This window comes from Sinohyriopsis cumingii, chromosome 16, assembly GCF_028554795.1.
Source record: "Sinohyriopsis cumingii isolate HCF-2022 chromosome 16, ASM2855479v2, whole genome shotgun sequence".
NCBI lineage: Eukaryota > Metazoa > Mollusca > Bivalvia > Unionida > Unionidae > Sinohyriopsis > Sinohyriopsis cumingii.
The window spans coordinates 77,818,986-77,834,452 of record NC_142976.1 but is presented as its reverse complement, the minus strand read 5'-3'; the positions used below and the strand labels follow the sequence as shown (position 1 = coordinate 77,834,452).

Below are 15,467 nucleotides of genomic sequence, written 5' to 3'. Positions count from 1 at the left end.
AGTGTGGTTAGAAGCTTGAACTAAACAAACTGAGCCATGTTAAAACCCAGGATTGGTTCCATTGGGAAACGGGGTAGGATGTTGGTCGACTGAGACCAAAAAATTGGGTTAAAAGATCTGACAAGTCTTTATATGCCCCAAAACATGTCTGCCATGATGCTGGAATGTGTCCAATATCAGGGCAATATCAGTAGCCCTTGACAGAGACTGGGCTAACTGTTTCTCCTCAATGAGCATCAGAAGAAGAACAAAGTTGGCCAGTTGAGGGATTGAGGCAATCAGAGGGATGATGTTATTGGTATGGCACCAATCCCTGAGAACATGCCACTTTCCCTCATAAGCTTTCGGAGTGGAGGGCCTTCCTGTTCTCATGATTCTCTCCATAGTCGAAGGTTTAAATTGTCTATCTCACAAGGCTTTCCTGATAAAAGCCAAGTGTGGAGAACACGATGGTCTGGGCAGAAATGGAACACCCATGGCTATGGATACTTGAGATCTGGGTATGCCGGAATCTTCCAGGGCAGATCTAGATTGAGTAGATCGATGGCTGAGGACCTGCCTCATCAGAGAGAGGCTATCAGTATCATCTTACAATTCTGACCCCAAAAATTATGTATTATTTTTTGTATCAGGACCAAGTGTGGGTAGGCAAAGGCCCAGAATCCTCCAAACTGATTTGCAGTGCATCCATGGACCAATCTTCTCGGTCTGGGACTGGAGAGATGAAGGTGGGTAACTTGTGAAGCAACCTTGTAGCAAAAGATCAATCAATGAATGCCCTCAAAATGCACAAATCTGAGTGAAGACTGATTGATGAAGAGACCATCCAGTGTGATTGACTTGACCTTTCCTGGATAGAGTGTAGGCAAAGACAACGAATCTACTGGGAATGTATCTAATTCATATGCTGAAGTGGAGATTGTCACACCAACGTAGAAACTGTCACATCAACGCAGAAACTGCCAAACCAGAACACACAGGTCGGGTGATTTGGTGCCTCCCTGTCTGAGGAGATAGGTCACCACCATAGAGCTGTCGGACCTAACGAGGACCGTTTCTGCATGAGAGTCAATCTTTTCAGAAGTGAAAGGCACTGATTTCTAGGATGCCAATGTGTTGAGGCTGCTCCCCTGGCTCCTACATGGTGCTGACAGTAGTGAAGTATGGCTACAGGTGGGCACCTCTACTGTGCACACTGGCATCAGTATATGCCATTATTTCCACCTGGGGCTTTTCCAGCAGGATTCCCATGGCCATCCAACCTGGGATGTGCCACTTATGCAGGTATGATCGAATCTCAGGTGTGATCATGACTGCTGATTGAGAGGACTTAAAAAGAGACACACATTGTGCTCACATTGTTATTTCTAAGGGGCACATAAAAGGATGGCCAAGTGGGATCAAGTCCACCACCACAATGTGTAAATTAGTCATTTCAAATGTCAAATTGATGTGCAGCCATGAAATAACTAGATCTAAAAAATTTGACGTGCAGTCATGAAATAACGAGATCTAAAACAATCAATAACTGGGTCAATGTAAAATTGTCAATGAAACTGTTACAATCCTACAAAATTACGCTCCCCCTTAAAAGTAAAGGCACTCTGGCTGATAATGAGAAAACTAGAATTACAGGTTGCTGACTGTTACCTTCCAAATTTAATGTTCTTGTGCCTCCATATTTCTGTATGAAGTCTTTCAGTCTGCCATGCTCTGGTTCAAAAACAAGCTTCCACTGACTCCATTCTGCTAGATCCTCTAGTAGAGGGCAGTTATGTAGACAGTTAAGGGCTGCCTCACGTGACTGGTGTCCCAGAATTCCAACCTGGGATGTGGATTGGGACACTGATCTGAAAATTGTTCAAAATGGATTCAATGGTTTCTTGTTTAACAAATTTCATCTTCATAATGTGATCCTGACCTTTGACCTTTTGAACCTTTGAACCACGTATCAGCTGAGATCATCGCTACTCCCAGACAAAAATAGATTTACCACAAAGACAAAGATTCTGAAAATGTGTGTGAGTTGATCTAAAAATGTGTGTGAGTGTGATCTGAAAATGTGTTTGAGTGTGATCTGAAAATGTGTTCATGTGATTTAGATTTTTTATGTAGCTTTAACACTTTTTCAGTCATATTGCTACAATGTCTGCAGTGTTGCAGTTTATAGTGATGTCTAGTATTGGGGTATTATACAGCAGACACGTAGCATCATGTCCCACCAGTAACATTATACTGACACTAGGCCAACCAGTCCTAGCACTAACCTCTTAATGCTGAGCACCAAGCGAGGCAGCTGCTGGTATCATTTTTTTTATAAGTCTTTGGTATGACTCAGCCAGGGTTTGAACGCATGACCTCCTGCATCTGAGGCAGATGCTCTAACCACTTAGGCCACTGGAGCTGTTTTCTGAAACTTTGCACAGTGCAAAATTATAGTACTCTTACACAAGTTTCAGACCTAGTTGCCCACTAACTCCAAATGTTTCTTTTCTATCTATAATTTTAAAATATGTTCGATATATCCTGGAGTATCACCAGTGACTGCAATGATTTCTGCCCCCCCCCCCCCCCGGTCTAACTTGTAAATATTCAGAAACAAAACTGATGCTGTGGCTCCAAAACAACAAAAAACTGCAAATATTTTATTTCATATTATTAAACTTTACTGAAAATAGTCAATGCAGCATGTTAAGAACATAAAAACTATTTGAAAGTAACTGATGCATGTTATTTTATCATATTATTTTGGGGGGAAAATATTTTCACAAATAATATCTCCTTGCCAAATTAAAAAAATTGTTCTTGGGGCTATTACATTACAATGTATGGGATCCAGAGATGGCACTTTAAAATAAATATATGCCAGGGTAGTTGGGTCTAAATTTACTTCTTTCCCCATTGTTTATTCAGTAAAATCCCTTCACTAGATGGCTGAAATAACAGGCTGGGGAGGTTTGTGGTACAGGTATGGTTTATCTAGTATAAATGGGTTGCATTCCTCTGGATCTGTTCCATCTACTTGTTCTGGCTCTTAAAGCTTTGGTAATGGAAAATAGGGGAAGGTAAAAACATTATTTCTATAAAAGGTTCACATGAATTTTTCCTAAATGAAAGTGGTTATTTTGAAAGCAGAATGAGATTAAGTTTGAATGCTGAATGAAAGTTATTTTGAATGCTGAATGAAATTTGTTATTATGAATGGTGAATGAAATTTGTTATTTTGAATGCTGAATGAGAGTTATTTTGAATGCTGAATGAAAGTGGTTATTTTGAATGGTGAATGAAAGTGGTTATTTTGAATGTTGAATGAAATTTGTTATTTCTAAAGTTGAATGACAGTTTTTATTTTGAATGTTGAATGAAAGTTATTTTGAATCCTGGATGAAAGTGGTTATTCTGAATGGTGAATGAAAGTTATTTTGAATGCTAAAAGTTTTTCTTTCGAATGCTGAATGTTTTTATTTGAATACTGAAAGAAAATTATTTATTCTGAATGCTAATCAAAAGTGGTTATTTTGAATGGTGAATGAAAGTGGTTATTTTGAATACTGAATGAAAAGTTGTCATATTGAAAGCTGAAAATTATTTTGAATTCTCAACTTAAAGTTGTTATTTTGAATTCCGAATGAAATGTTATTCTGAATGCTGAATGAAAGTTATTTTGAATGCTTAAAGCTATTTTGAATGTTAAAGTTATTTAAAGTTATTTTGAATGCTGAAAATTATTTTGAATTCTCAACTGAAGTTATTTTGAATTTCAGATGAAATTTGTTATTCTGAATGCCGAATGAAAGTTATTTTGAATGTTATTTGAGTTCCGACTGAAATTTGTCATTCTGAATGCTGTATTAAAAGTTATTTTGAATGCATAAAGTTATTTTGAATGCTTATAGTTAATTTGAATACTGAATGAAAATGATTAGTTTGAATTCTGAATGGAAGTTTTTATTCTGAATACTGAATGAAAGTGGCTATTTTGAATGCTGAATGAAAGTGGCTATTTTGAATGTTGAATGAAAGTGGCTATTTTGAATGCTGAATGAAAAGTGGCTACTTTGAATGCTGAATGAAAGTGGCTATTCTGAATGCTGAATGAAAGTGGCTATTTTGAATGTTGAATGTCATTTGCTTGTTTCATCCACACTCATGGGTTCTTACTCTGTCTCAGAATGATTTTTCTGATCATCGCTGTTTTACAATTTTTTAATCTGATTTCATCAGTAAAGATTAGCAACTGATATTACTGAACAATTTTTGGGGAGCACACCATGTGTAGAAGAACTCAATATTCCAGTCTTGGTCACAAAGACATTTGTTGCAATAATTTTAACCAATGTCAGACAACAACAAAAAAACATGGTGACCAAGAGCAGGGAATCTGTAATGTTGTTTCATTAGTATACAAAATTCAATGACCTTCTGGCCAAAAAAAATAAATTAAAAAAGGCTGGAATTGTTACAAGTACAGTCCTACCCACTTATATCGATATCACTTATGTCAACAAGCTGCCTATTTCGACAAAATATCAAAGTCCCGGTCCTTTGGTCTACTATTACTACCAAAACTGTCATGCTTATGTCGACATTGAGATAAAAATAAACGTACATGTTGACAGAAGCTGTTGGTCACAGCTTGAACAAATCCTTTGTTTTCTTATCATTTATGTTGACAAGCTGCCAGTTCTGACCCATGCTTTGTTCAACAATTAGTTGATCTTGCCGCCAGGCTTTAATGTCGAGGTCAGAGAAAAAAAAAACAGGCTTTTATTTGGTTTTATAAAGTTGGCCTCTCGTGGCAACTTAAATAAAAGCAATGAAATCTGATTGATTCTTGCATTTTCCAAAGTGATCAGTGATTAAAACAAGTTTATTGTGCTGTGACAGTTTCCTTTTTAACTTTATTTAGCACGTGTCAATGTATACAGTATTATACTTTCATTAATCATATCAGCCGCATATCTCTTGTTTGCTTTTATGTACTTTTCACTAGCAACAGGGGATGCCGCTAGAGGGCACTGGTGATCAAGATTAACGTTTTCTCAAAATGTCAACCTCATTACACCCGGTACTTTCTCCGCTTTAATATGTAAAAAGTCGACTTTATTACATCCGAATGTATTCATGGTTGAAAAGTCAAATGTCTATATTTAGCATATATGACACTGGGCCATTTCTACAACTTATTCAGCGGAAAAAAACGAAAACCGAAATTTTTCCAAACGCTGAAAAACTAAACAAACAAACATATACGCTCACCTATGCCTACTTTTTAAATACTTTGGAGTTCTTTTTACGAGAATAATGGTAAAATGTGCGAATATTTGTGGAAAACCCAGAATTACATCTTTTTCTAAGGTCACCCAGGCCAGCAAGAACGGTAACTCTTCCCTGCACATGGGTACGTACAAAATGTAAACAATGACAACAATATGACATAATTTGGGTTCAAAAACACACAAAAACTTGATTGTATGAAAAGGCAGACGTCTATAGCAAGGAATCGGATTATACAGATGTACTGTCATTCATTATACCAAACTTATTACAAAATATTTGTACAACTTTTGTTGTGTAATATATTTTCAAGGTTAGAGACTCGATGGGAGTATCACTCACCGACTCAGTGATACTAGATGTATTGATAATATGTATGTGATTGTGATCTCTGATATATTATCAATGTCAGGTCATCTGTTCTACATACGATTCTTATCTAGAGACACTGGTATTAAAATTAAAATGTTCATGTTTAGTAGGGATGGAAAAGAGGTAAAAGTTCAACTATTTTTCAGAATTTTGAAGAATGAAAACAAATTCATTTAAAATTTTCATGCCATTATTTTATGAATATCAATATGAATACTGTCATCATAAGCCAAGAAATAGAGAATCAATCTATAGTATTTCTCCATTTAAACAAATACATAATCATAAATATTTCTTGAGAACCAACTCAGTGCCAGTTTCTTCTCTATCTCTGTTACCACAATTGTCCTTACTTCATGAACTGTGTAATATTGCTCAAAACAATGGTCAGAATTATTATGAAAATATTGCAAATTTAGGACATCCAAAATTTAATGTTGCACCATCCTAAGCTGACACTATAGAAATCCTGACTTACTATAATGAAAACTTAGTGGAAAACCTTTTGTCATTGATTTTATTTTATAGACATGAAAACTGACCAAATATATCTTATGATAACCAAATTCTAAAATAGCAATTGTTATTTACTAAATTGTGATTTCAGATAAATGTATATGTGTACAAGAACAATGTAATGAATATGCACTATTGGTTTTAAGAGTAACATACAATTTCAACTTGGTATTACTCATGATTATGCTATTTCATGCAAAAATGTTAGGGGGCATGTGATAAGAAGGCACAGAAAGTCTTCAGAAGTACCTGGAACATAGAAAAAGTAAATTTATTCTTGAAGCTGAATGTTCACAACACATTTCTATATAAAATATATCTAAGAAATATGCAAATTTCAGCTTGAAATAACATGAGGTCAATAATTTTAAAAAATTGACAAAGACCAATATTAAAAATGGTGGACGGTACATGTGTTTGAATGCTTCCTGTGAATTTATTTGAAAAGATATCATAAAGATGGGTTCATTTTTGAAATCTGCACACTCAAATTATGCAGAAAACATTCCATTTTTATATATTCTATATTTACGAAAAAATCATCCCCTGTTGCGATTTTCACGATGACTTCTGTAACTAAATACATGTACTGTTTAAACCAACTTGTTGACAGGTTTTCAATTCCCTGTGAATAGCCCCATCCCCTTGGTAGCCTCAATAAGATGGGAACAGGCTGACCAAAATCTAGGACAATTTAAGTACATGTACTTGAAGCATGTAAATAAAAACTATGCAGCCATGTGCTAATGCTGACATTGAATATCGTAGTGAAAGTTTTTCATATCAGGATGTGACCAATGCAATATTTTATTGTGGATTTTATTACATAAAGGTAACCAAAATGTAGTTTGTCAATATACAAGTGTATTTCACACTGGTTTTGTCTTCATACTCAAAATTTCCATTGTTTGTTTTCTCAAAATGTAAATGCTACTCACTGACGACAGGTCACCACTTACTGACGAATTTAACTTGTATTTTTTTTGCAGACCCCCCAACACTTATCTCGACATCTGCCTATGTCGACAATATTTCCTCGGGCATGAGGATGTCGACATAAACGGGTAGGACTGTACTGGGTTATTATATTAATATAGCGACTGACTGTGAAACTTATGAGTGGAATAAATTTCATGCTGTCCTAGGATGTGCACCAAGTGATAAAACAATGAGAGAATAGGACAGGCATACCATCAGCCTGAAACTCTAAACATTGTTTATTTTAGACACTGCTTAACAACTAACCTTGAATTAGTAGCCAGTGCCGCCTCATAAAAGACAGTGAAGTCTCTAGACAGGTGTTTGCCAGGCTTGTCTGCAGCTGCTAGAAGTCTGGAGATGTTCCCATGCCCAAGCTGCTGGACCTCTTTTACATGAAACTGGTTGCACAGGGCAACTCCTAACAGGTCCAACTTGGAAAAATAAAAAGAATATCCATTAAAATATACAGTAAAATTTCCAACACTGTTTCACCTTGTAATGTTTTCTTGATGTTGCTTACAAATAAAGAGGACCATGTGGGCCTGATATTGTTCACCTGAGTAATTGACATCTATCAGCTTATGAATACATACTGAAACTGGAGGGGAAAAGAAACACTACATTACTAATTAATGATGGTATCATTATTCTTCTTTCTTTCCCAGACTCTCTCTCTCTAATATATATATAAAACACAAAAAATGACAAACAACAGTGTCAACCTTTTATGAAATTAGCCGAAGAACTTTTGGAATCACTTGATTCCTTTTTCAGAGCACAAAGTGCCAAAAGATGAATACACAAAATCAATGTCCTTACCATAATTTGGTAATTAAATATTAGCTTTAACGTGTTTGTTTTATTTTAACCCTTAAAAAATAGAATTATGTAGCATTCGATATGGTTTCCATGAACATGTATGTATATAGTATCTGATAGCTATAATTTCCACTCAGTGCCTTAAATTTACATTAAGAGATAAGTAGAGATAGAAAAAAAAAAAAAAAAGCATCAGGTATTCAAAACACTAACGTAAATGAAACTGAAATAAACAATTATAAGTGATACTGATATATAAAAATTAGATTCAACATTTATTCAAATTAATTATTTATTCAATCAAAACAGTTGTGAACAAATTTAATTCCTCCTGGAAATATGCCTCATTTTATCCAGGCAAGTTAAACCCAAATGAACAAGAAAACCATAAAATACCAGAACTACTGCTTGAAGCTCAGTTACTAATAAAGCACCTTTTATGTACGATAATTACCACCAGAGTACTGAAGCTCAAATTTCACTGAGTACTGGAGTGAAAACAAATCACTGAATCAACATCTTGTTAACCAAATCTGCTGGTACACACAAATATTTAGCAGGTAAAACATTTTGAAATTGCTGAATTAAACAAGTCCAATTTTCTCAAAGCCATAGAAAATTAGGTCCAAACATTCAAACATTTTTGTGTGAGCCTCACTTATCCATTTAACATGAATTGGCCTAATTGATGAGGTTTTAGGGTCTACTAATACAGTACATGGATCTTTGTCAGTGACATCTTCTTTCCCTAAATGATCTCCATGACCTGTTTAGCACACTGGAAGTGTGACTTTAACTCTTCTTTGCAGTCTTTATTTATTTTCAAGTCTAGTAGTTGAAGATGGTTTGCACATAAGGCAGGCTCAAAGAATGGAGTGATTCCATTGCCTTTCAATTTAGTTAGGATCATTGCATTTGAATGGGTAGTCAATAATTTGATCATGAAGATGCTTTGTATGAAATATCTGTGCAATTTAAATCATCTGATGTACTACTGTAAAAGATCGTCTGGTTACTTCATTAACTCCACTAAATCTAACATGAAACCCAGACACAAATCAAACACGAACATGCCAGTTATCTGGATTTCATTGCAACTATCTTATTTCTGTAGTTTTTGCTTTTTTTCCACGAGTTCATATTTTAAAGATACTTTTCATAAGGCCTACGGCAAGGGTTGGCAGGTCTGGGTTCACATGTGCAATGATGACACATCAAAACTGACAGGGATTTAAGCTGAATTTTACCACTCTTAAGTCACTGTGCAAGTCCAATGGTCATGTAAATGTACTGATGATACAACTTTGTGGATAGTGTTTTAAGTAAAAGAGTGTACCCATATAATTTAATAACTTAAAGCTGTTGGCTGCATCAGCTTCCATTGATTTTAAGCACTTGGATGAAAACAGGCTGCAAGTTATTGGCCTTGACAGGTGTTTGATTTGTGCTTATATAAGTTTTTTATCAACTGAAGTGACTGATGCCTTTTGCTGGCACAGATTTATTCTTTTCTATTCTTTATTCATGGTATTTGTATAGTTAATCCATGAAATCAGATACCTACAAATATGCAAATTATGACAGATAAATCCACAAAATTAAGTACCCGCAAAAATAATTTTAAAAAAAAATACAAAACCATGAAACATCTGCTAAAACTGATCTTGGAAATTTCCTGCACTTTTCTTCACTAAAGGATTCAGCTGCACTTTTCTATCTCCATTTAACCAGCTAAATGAGAGCAGCAAAACCTTTGGGCATTTCAGCTGTAACAATCTTAATCAGTGATGCCTCCATTGATTGTCAAAGAAACAATGTGTAAACTAGACCCAGTCACCTTCTGAATTCATATTAGTCTGTGACACCTTTATTGATTGTCCAACAAAGAAACAATGTGTAAACAAGATGCAGTAACCTTTGAATTTTACTTCATTATGGTGTCTATTGGACAGCTTCATGGATAAAAGAATCAAAGACAATTTGATACAATAATATTCTGGCATACCTCATGATCAATATCTGGTTAAACAGAGCATATGCTGATCAAAACCTCGGAACTAATGGACATGTCCCACTAATAGAGATTTAAGCAAGCCTAGTGTTTTGAGTTTCATGGGGAATAATATATTTTACATATTGTTTTTCTGACACCATTTACCAAAAAATGAATCAGTTACATGAGCCCAGTTTTTCACCCTGAGAAATGACCCTGTCAGCAGTATTCAACAACAAACTAATGTTATAGTTAGATATTAAATCTTTATATAATTACTTGTATAAATGTGCTGGCTGGCTAGTAAATTTAAAGGCATAATGTGAGAACATGAGAAACATCCATTTTGCTCTATGGAGAAATAGCAAACATCTTAATGAAAAACTGTAGAAACTGTTACCAACAATAAAATAAACTCTGATTTGGTTAAAACATTAAAAACCAATGGACTGATGCTCTACTGGCTGTATTTTATTTCCCAGAATTCATGATAAGACCATTTCTTCCTTTTAACTGCTGAGTGTTGAACCCATCAGATATTTTTTTGTATATCAATAACAAGATTTTCAACAAGGCATAATGTACCAGTTGGCCAGTTTATGCTGTTTGTTCTATGATTATCAAGTAAGGTGGCGCTCTACAGTTTCATATTTTGCATAGGTTAGGATTTTAAAGAAAAAGAATTTCCCCGGCTTTCCTCACTGCTTATACTGGCTATTTAAACAAGACCGTGTATATCTTAGGTATAATTCAAAGAACCTTTAATTCCCTTTCTTTTGGTGTATGATTGATGGGTGTAAAGTGGGTTATAGAGTATACAGCTTGGCCTTACTCCAGATGTGCACCTTTCAAAAAAGTGCTAGCTCCACTTGGTCATTTTCAATTCCTGAACTTCAGAGGTAAATTGCATAAAAAAAGAACCGATAACATTTTTACAATATATATATTTGATAATTCATTCATTGCACTTTCAGAAGCTGGTACTGTCTAGTCTGGCAAAATTCATTTTCCCTATTTTAATAGCTGCTATGGATAGTGTACTTTAACCTAATTCAGGCTGATATTTTAACACAAGGGAGCAGTCATTTTAGTTAGCAGTGTGTTTAAATCATGTACAATTTCCAAAAGTACAATATCCAAAGAAATATCATCCAAATTACATTAATGTAGCATAGAGGTATGCCAACATTCTCCCCACTGTGCATGTTTTAAATGCAAACAACTTCACCTTACATACGTCACTCTCTCAAAAGTACATACTAACTGGTGAGCGCCCCCTAAACAGTTCAGTCTCTGATCAGACATATGACATATAGAACAATGTGCCAGAAGATCAGTCTATACAATTATTCTTTATACAATTTTAAAGAAAACAGTACAGACCCCTATTTGCCATGATATATGGCTTACCGCTGTCACGGAATGGTGTAAATGTTGTTCATTAAATACATGTACTCGAGTTTTGTTTTTTTTTCGCTGTACAACAATACCCGAGGGTGATTATATATATGGTCTATTGTATTTCGAAATCATGAGTACGATTCGTCCTATGCCACACATGCAAGGTGCTTTCGATACGGCAAAACGAAAATTCTAAAGGTATTAATACCTTACTGCATGTAAAGGGTCTTTACAATACTAATGGTTTTATCAGCAAGCAGCCTGCTTAAAGGATTCGCACAACTCCAGCTGTAGGGGTAGGTAATTTTTCGGTCTTAAGTGATAACTAGTGTATTACCATATTTACCTTTCCATGTTTGTTATATAGTTTTCTTTATACAGCATAATGCGTGCATTTTTTTTATTCTTGTTGCGACGTAGTACAGGATTTATATTGGTAATGTAAAGCTACATTTTTAAAAAAAAAGAATTCTTTACTATTGTCTTATCGAGCAGGGTTAGGTTTACTATTGAACCTCTGTTTTTGTAATTGCCATAATAATATAATCTTTATAACTTACCATGTATGACGTCCTTACGTTATTATGTCTGTATCAAGTTTAGTACACTGTATCGGGTATATTTTCAGCTGTTTTTGAGGGTAGGAATATCCGGGGTGTCCGGTGTTGTCTGAAGGTAGGAATATCCGGGGTGTCCGGTGTTGTCTGAGGGTAGGAATATCCGGGGTGTCCGGTGTTGTCCGAGTGTAGAAACGTCCGTTTGTCCAGAGCGTTTAAGGTGCCGGAGTGTCTAATGTCTAGCGTCCGAAGTGTCTAATGTCAAGAGTGACAAAGGTGACCCAGCTGTAGAGCCGTCAAAGGACCAGGGTGTCCGGAGGGTCTAATATTTGAAGTGTCCGGAGGGTCTAATGTTCCGAGTGATCATAGTATTCCGAGGGTCCGGAGTCTATAGCAGTTGTGAAATTGATTTGTAGGAGCTGTGGAGCGGATATGGTGCATGGGTAACGGAGTGCATCTCCATACATGTATTTTATTAGCTGTAGGCTAATTTTGGGTTAGTAAGGCCCAGTGTATCATTCAGGACTGGAAGGATAGATGGTATATCCGTTCTTGTGTTCAGTGACATAATTTCGCTACCTGAGCGAATACATTTTTACTATGTGTAAAAAAACTTACATCGTTTACTATTTGAGTGAACTATATTCATCTTTCCATTATTGAATCATTTGTGAAATCATTTATCCTGTGTTTTAGTGTTACTGAACTAATTTATTTGTTTTTTTTTTCCATCTTTGAAACTGTGCGTTTTTTATGTTAAATAGATCCAATATTTGGATCATAAATACGCACACATCTTCATAATCTACTGCTCATATAAATCACCACATTAAACCATATATATCTGTGTCGTCAAAACGTGTTCTGTTGTCAATCCGAAATATCCCACCCGGTTATCTTGTTACAACCACGATGAAAGATCAGTTTATACTGTTCATTCTTCGTATGATTTTCAATTAAACAGTACAGACACTGATCTGAAACTTGAAATACAGTGAAAAAGGATCAGTTTATACTGTTCATTCTTTCAATGATTTTTCGTGACCTGCCAGTACATTATGCATTGCCAAATCAGGGTCTACACTGTTCACTGATAGGTATATATTATACAAAAGTAACTATGATATCCTTTTATGTTTAATTAAGGTAATGACCATAACCAAATACCTGTGTAAGTCCAGCCTGGTTTGCCTGCTTGACAAATTCAAGCAGATCTGTCTGTTGGTGTTTGTAGGAACTCTGCCCATCTGATGCAGCACTTGCTCCAAGTGTAATTCCACCATTTTCTTCTAATATCTGGAAAATGTATATATATATAAATTTTAACAAATACACAGAAAGATTGCTAAATAAACATAATTTAGCAAATATATTGCATATATAAAATAAAATCAACCTGCTTTGATTTCCATTACTGACTTAACCACACACAAATATGCTTATTTTCAGATCAAATGTAACAATTTTTATGGTGTGTGTGTGTGTGTGTGTGTGTGTGTGTGTGTGTGTGTTTGTGTGTGTTTAAGTACCTGAAATTCATTAGCATAACTGTTAAACTGATATTTGCAACATTTAAACCATATAATGACCAAGACATTCTCAAAATAGATTTTAGAAAAATTTGTTCCGAGGTTGTTGATAATGTCATAGTGGGCTGCTGTGCATGACAGCTAGGGGCTCTTACAACCTCATAATTATAAGGTGAATTCAAAGTTCTGGACAGTATTGCGCTGTCCATAAAGTTCTTTATTTTAAAACAGAACATCAGTGTATCATCTCAAAGTACTCCCTATGCACCTCCATGCAGATCCTAGTCTGCCCTGTCCAATCATTATTCAAGATGATGGACTTAAATACTGGAGCAGTGTCAGAGAGTAGATGGAGACCTCATATACTGTTGCACAGATACATGATTTGGCAGAGTTCAGCAACTGGTGGCAACACTTTAAAGGCATAAAAATGTCTGGTGACAATAGCCGAGTCAGGCATAGGTGCACTACTAATTTTCTCCAATCTGAAGTTTATTATTTCTCTTGACATGCATTCAAAAGCATAAATTCATTTTTATCACCTGTGGAAATCTTATCTGAATATCCTGGTTACTCTTGTCATATCTGGCAAGTAGCTGTTTGGCGATTTCAACCCATGTCCAGTCCTAGTCAACCATCAACAAAATATGAGACCCATCTTTCACACACGTTTTTGAGCTTTAAATGATTCTTCATTACATTAAAAACAGCTGACAAATTAATACATTGATAAAAAAAATATCTTCCACTGTGTATCATGACATGACAGTAGCTACTTCCCACTCATGAATCACAGATAATAGTTTTCCAGAATGTAGCCGCCATATTGCCATTCCCACAATGCTGCTAGACGGAAATCTTGCATAATCACCCTTTCCTTATTTACCAACCAAGCCATAGAAAGAAAAGGGCACATAGTCAATTGGACATTTTTTGCAATTTTTCCACCAAGGTCTCTCTTTTAACAAAAAATTAGGTCTTTTATTTTCTTAAAAATTCAAGCACTTTGTAAAGACTTTTTCCAACTGACATTAAAAATAAGCACTTTTCATAAAGGATTAAAAAAAAAGAAGCACTTTTTATCCAGCAGTTGAAAATTCAAGTACTTTTCAAATCTGTGCTAACCCTGTTTCAAATACCCATTATATGTTTGTGTTTACATAAGTTCATCCAGGATTTTACTGACAAAAGTTATATTTTAAGATCAATAAGACTACACTGTACACTCACAAATTTGCTATAAGTAGGAATTATACAATGAAGTCTAAGTATGCATTAAAAGAATTATCAATGATACCTGCTTGCCCTCAGAGACAAGAAACTGTAGAAATCGTCCCTGCTTCATATCAGAAAAAGAGGCAAAGCTGAAGTCCTCTAAAAGCCTTTCCTCTATCCTATCCAGTAGAGAAAGGGTAAAAGCACCTCGGGATACACACTTCTCCAAATACTCTTTCAGTTTCTTGCTAAGCTCATCTGAAATTATTAGATACATTTTAAGAATACTTACCTGATCATAACAGATTAGAATGTACAGCCACTACCTTGCAAATCGAACATTCCCAATATGAAATATATATAATTAAAACAGACATAATGTCTTTTGGTTTGATTAGCAACAAAAGTACTAAAATGTTTTCTGCTTTATATGTCTGACAAGCCATTTCCCTTGGATTAAAGAAATGGCATAAAATCACATTAACCTCCAGTTACTATTAGAGCAGATGGGCATGCCCTTCCTGAAATGTAACAGTGGTGAGGGCTTGAGAGTGTGTGCCTGTATTATGATCTGGTAACAACCATATTTTACTCTAAAAACTTGCATCTTCTTCAAATACATTACATGGTCATAACAGGTATGAGGACAGGTAAGGTGGATAGAGTTACATCACAATATCCCAGTGCTGACCTCATCTTTGGTCTCATGCTTGAAGTTTCATGTGAGATATGGGCATGAGTTAACACAAGGTCTATGCATAGATGCAGTTCAGAGAAAACGTTTTCACTCCAGGAAACCAATCAGGA

General features: G+C 35.3%; 1 protein-coding gene across 1 annotated transcript in view; it reads right to left on the bottom strand.

Moving 5' to 3' along the window:
- LOC149780853 (uncharacterized) overlaps window positions 1-15,467 on the bottom strand; it is a 137,616-nt gene that overhangs the window by 105,190 nt on the left and 16,959 nt on the right. Inside the window, exons 5-8 of the mRNA XM_089937937.1 lie at window positions 14,743-14,918; window positions 13,084-13,212; window positions 7,411-7,577; window positions 1,651-1,850 (exon numbers count right to left, since the gene is read on the bottom strand). Coding sequence (XP_089794063.1) covers window positions 1,651-1,850; window positions 7,411-7,577; window positions 13,084-13,212; window positions 14,743-14,918 — 672 coding nt within the window. The remainder of the gene's footprint in view (window positions 1-1,650; window positions 1,851-7,410; window positions 7,578-13,083; window positions 13,213-14,742; window positions 14,919-15,467) is intronic.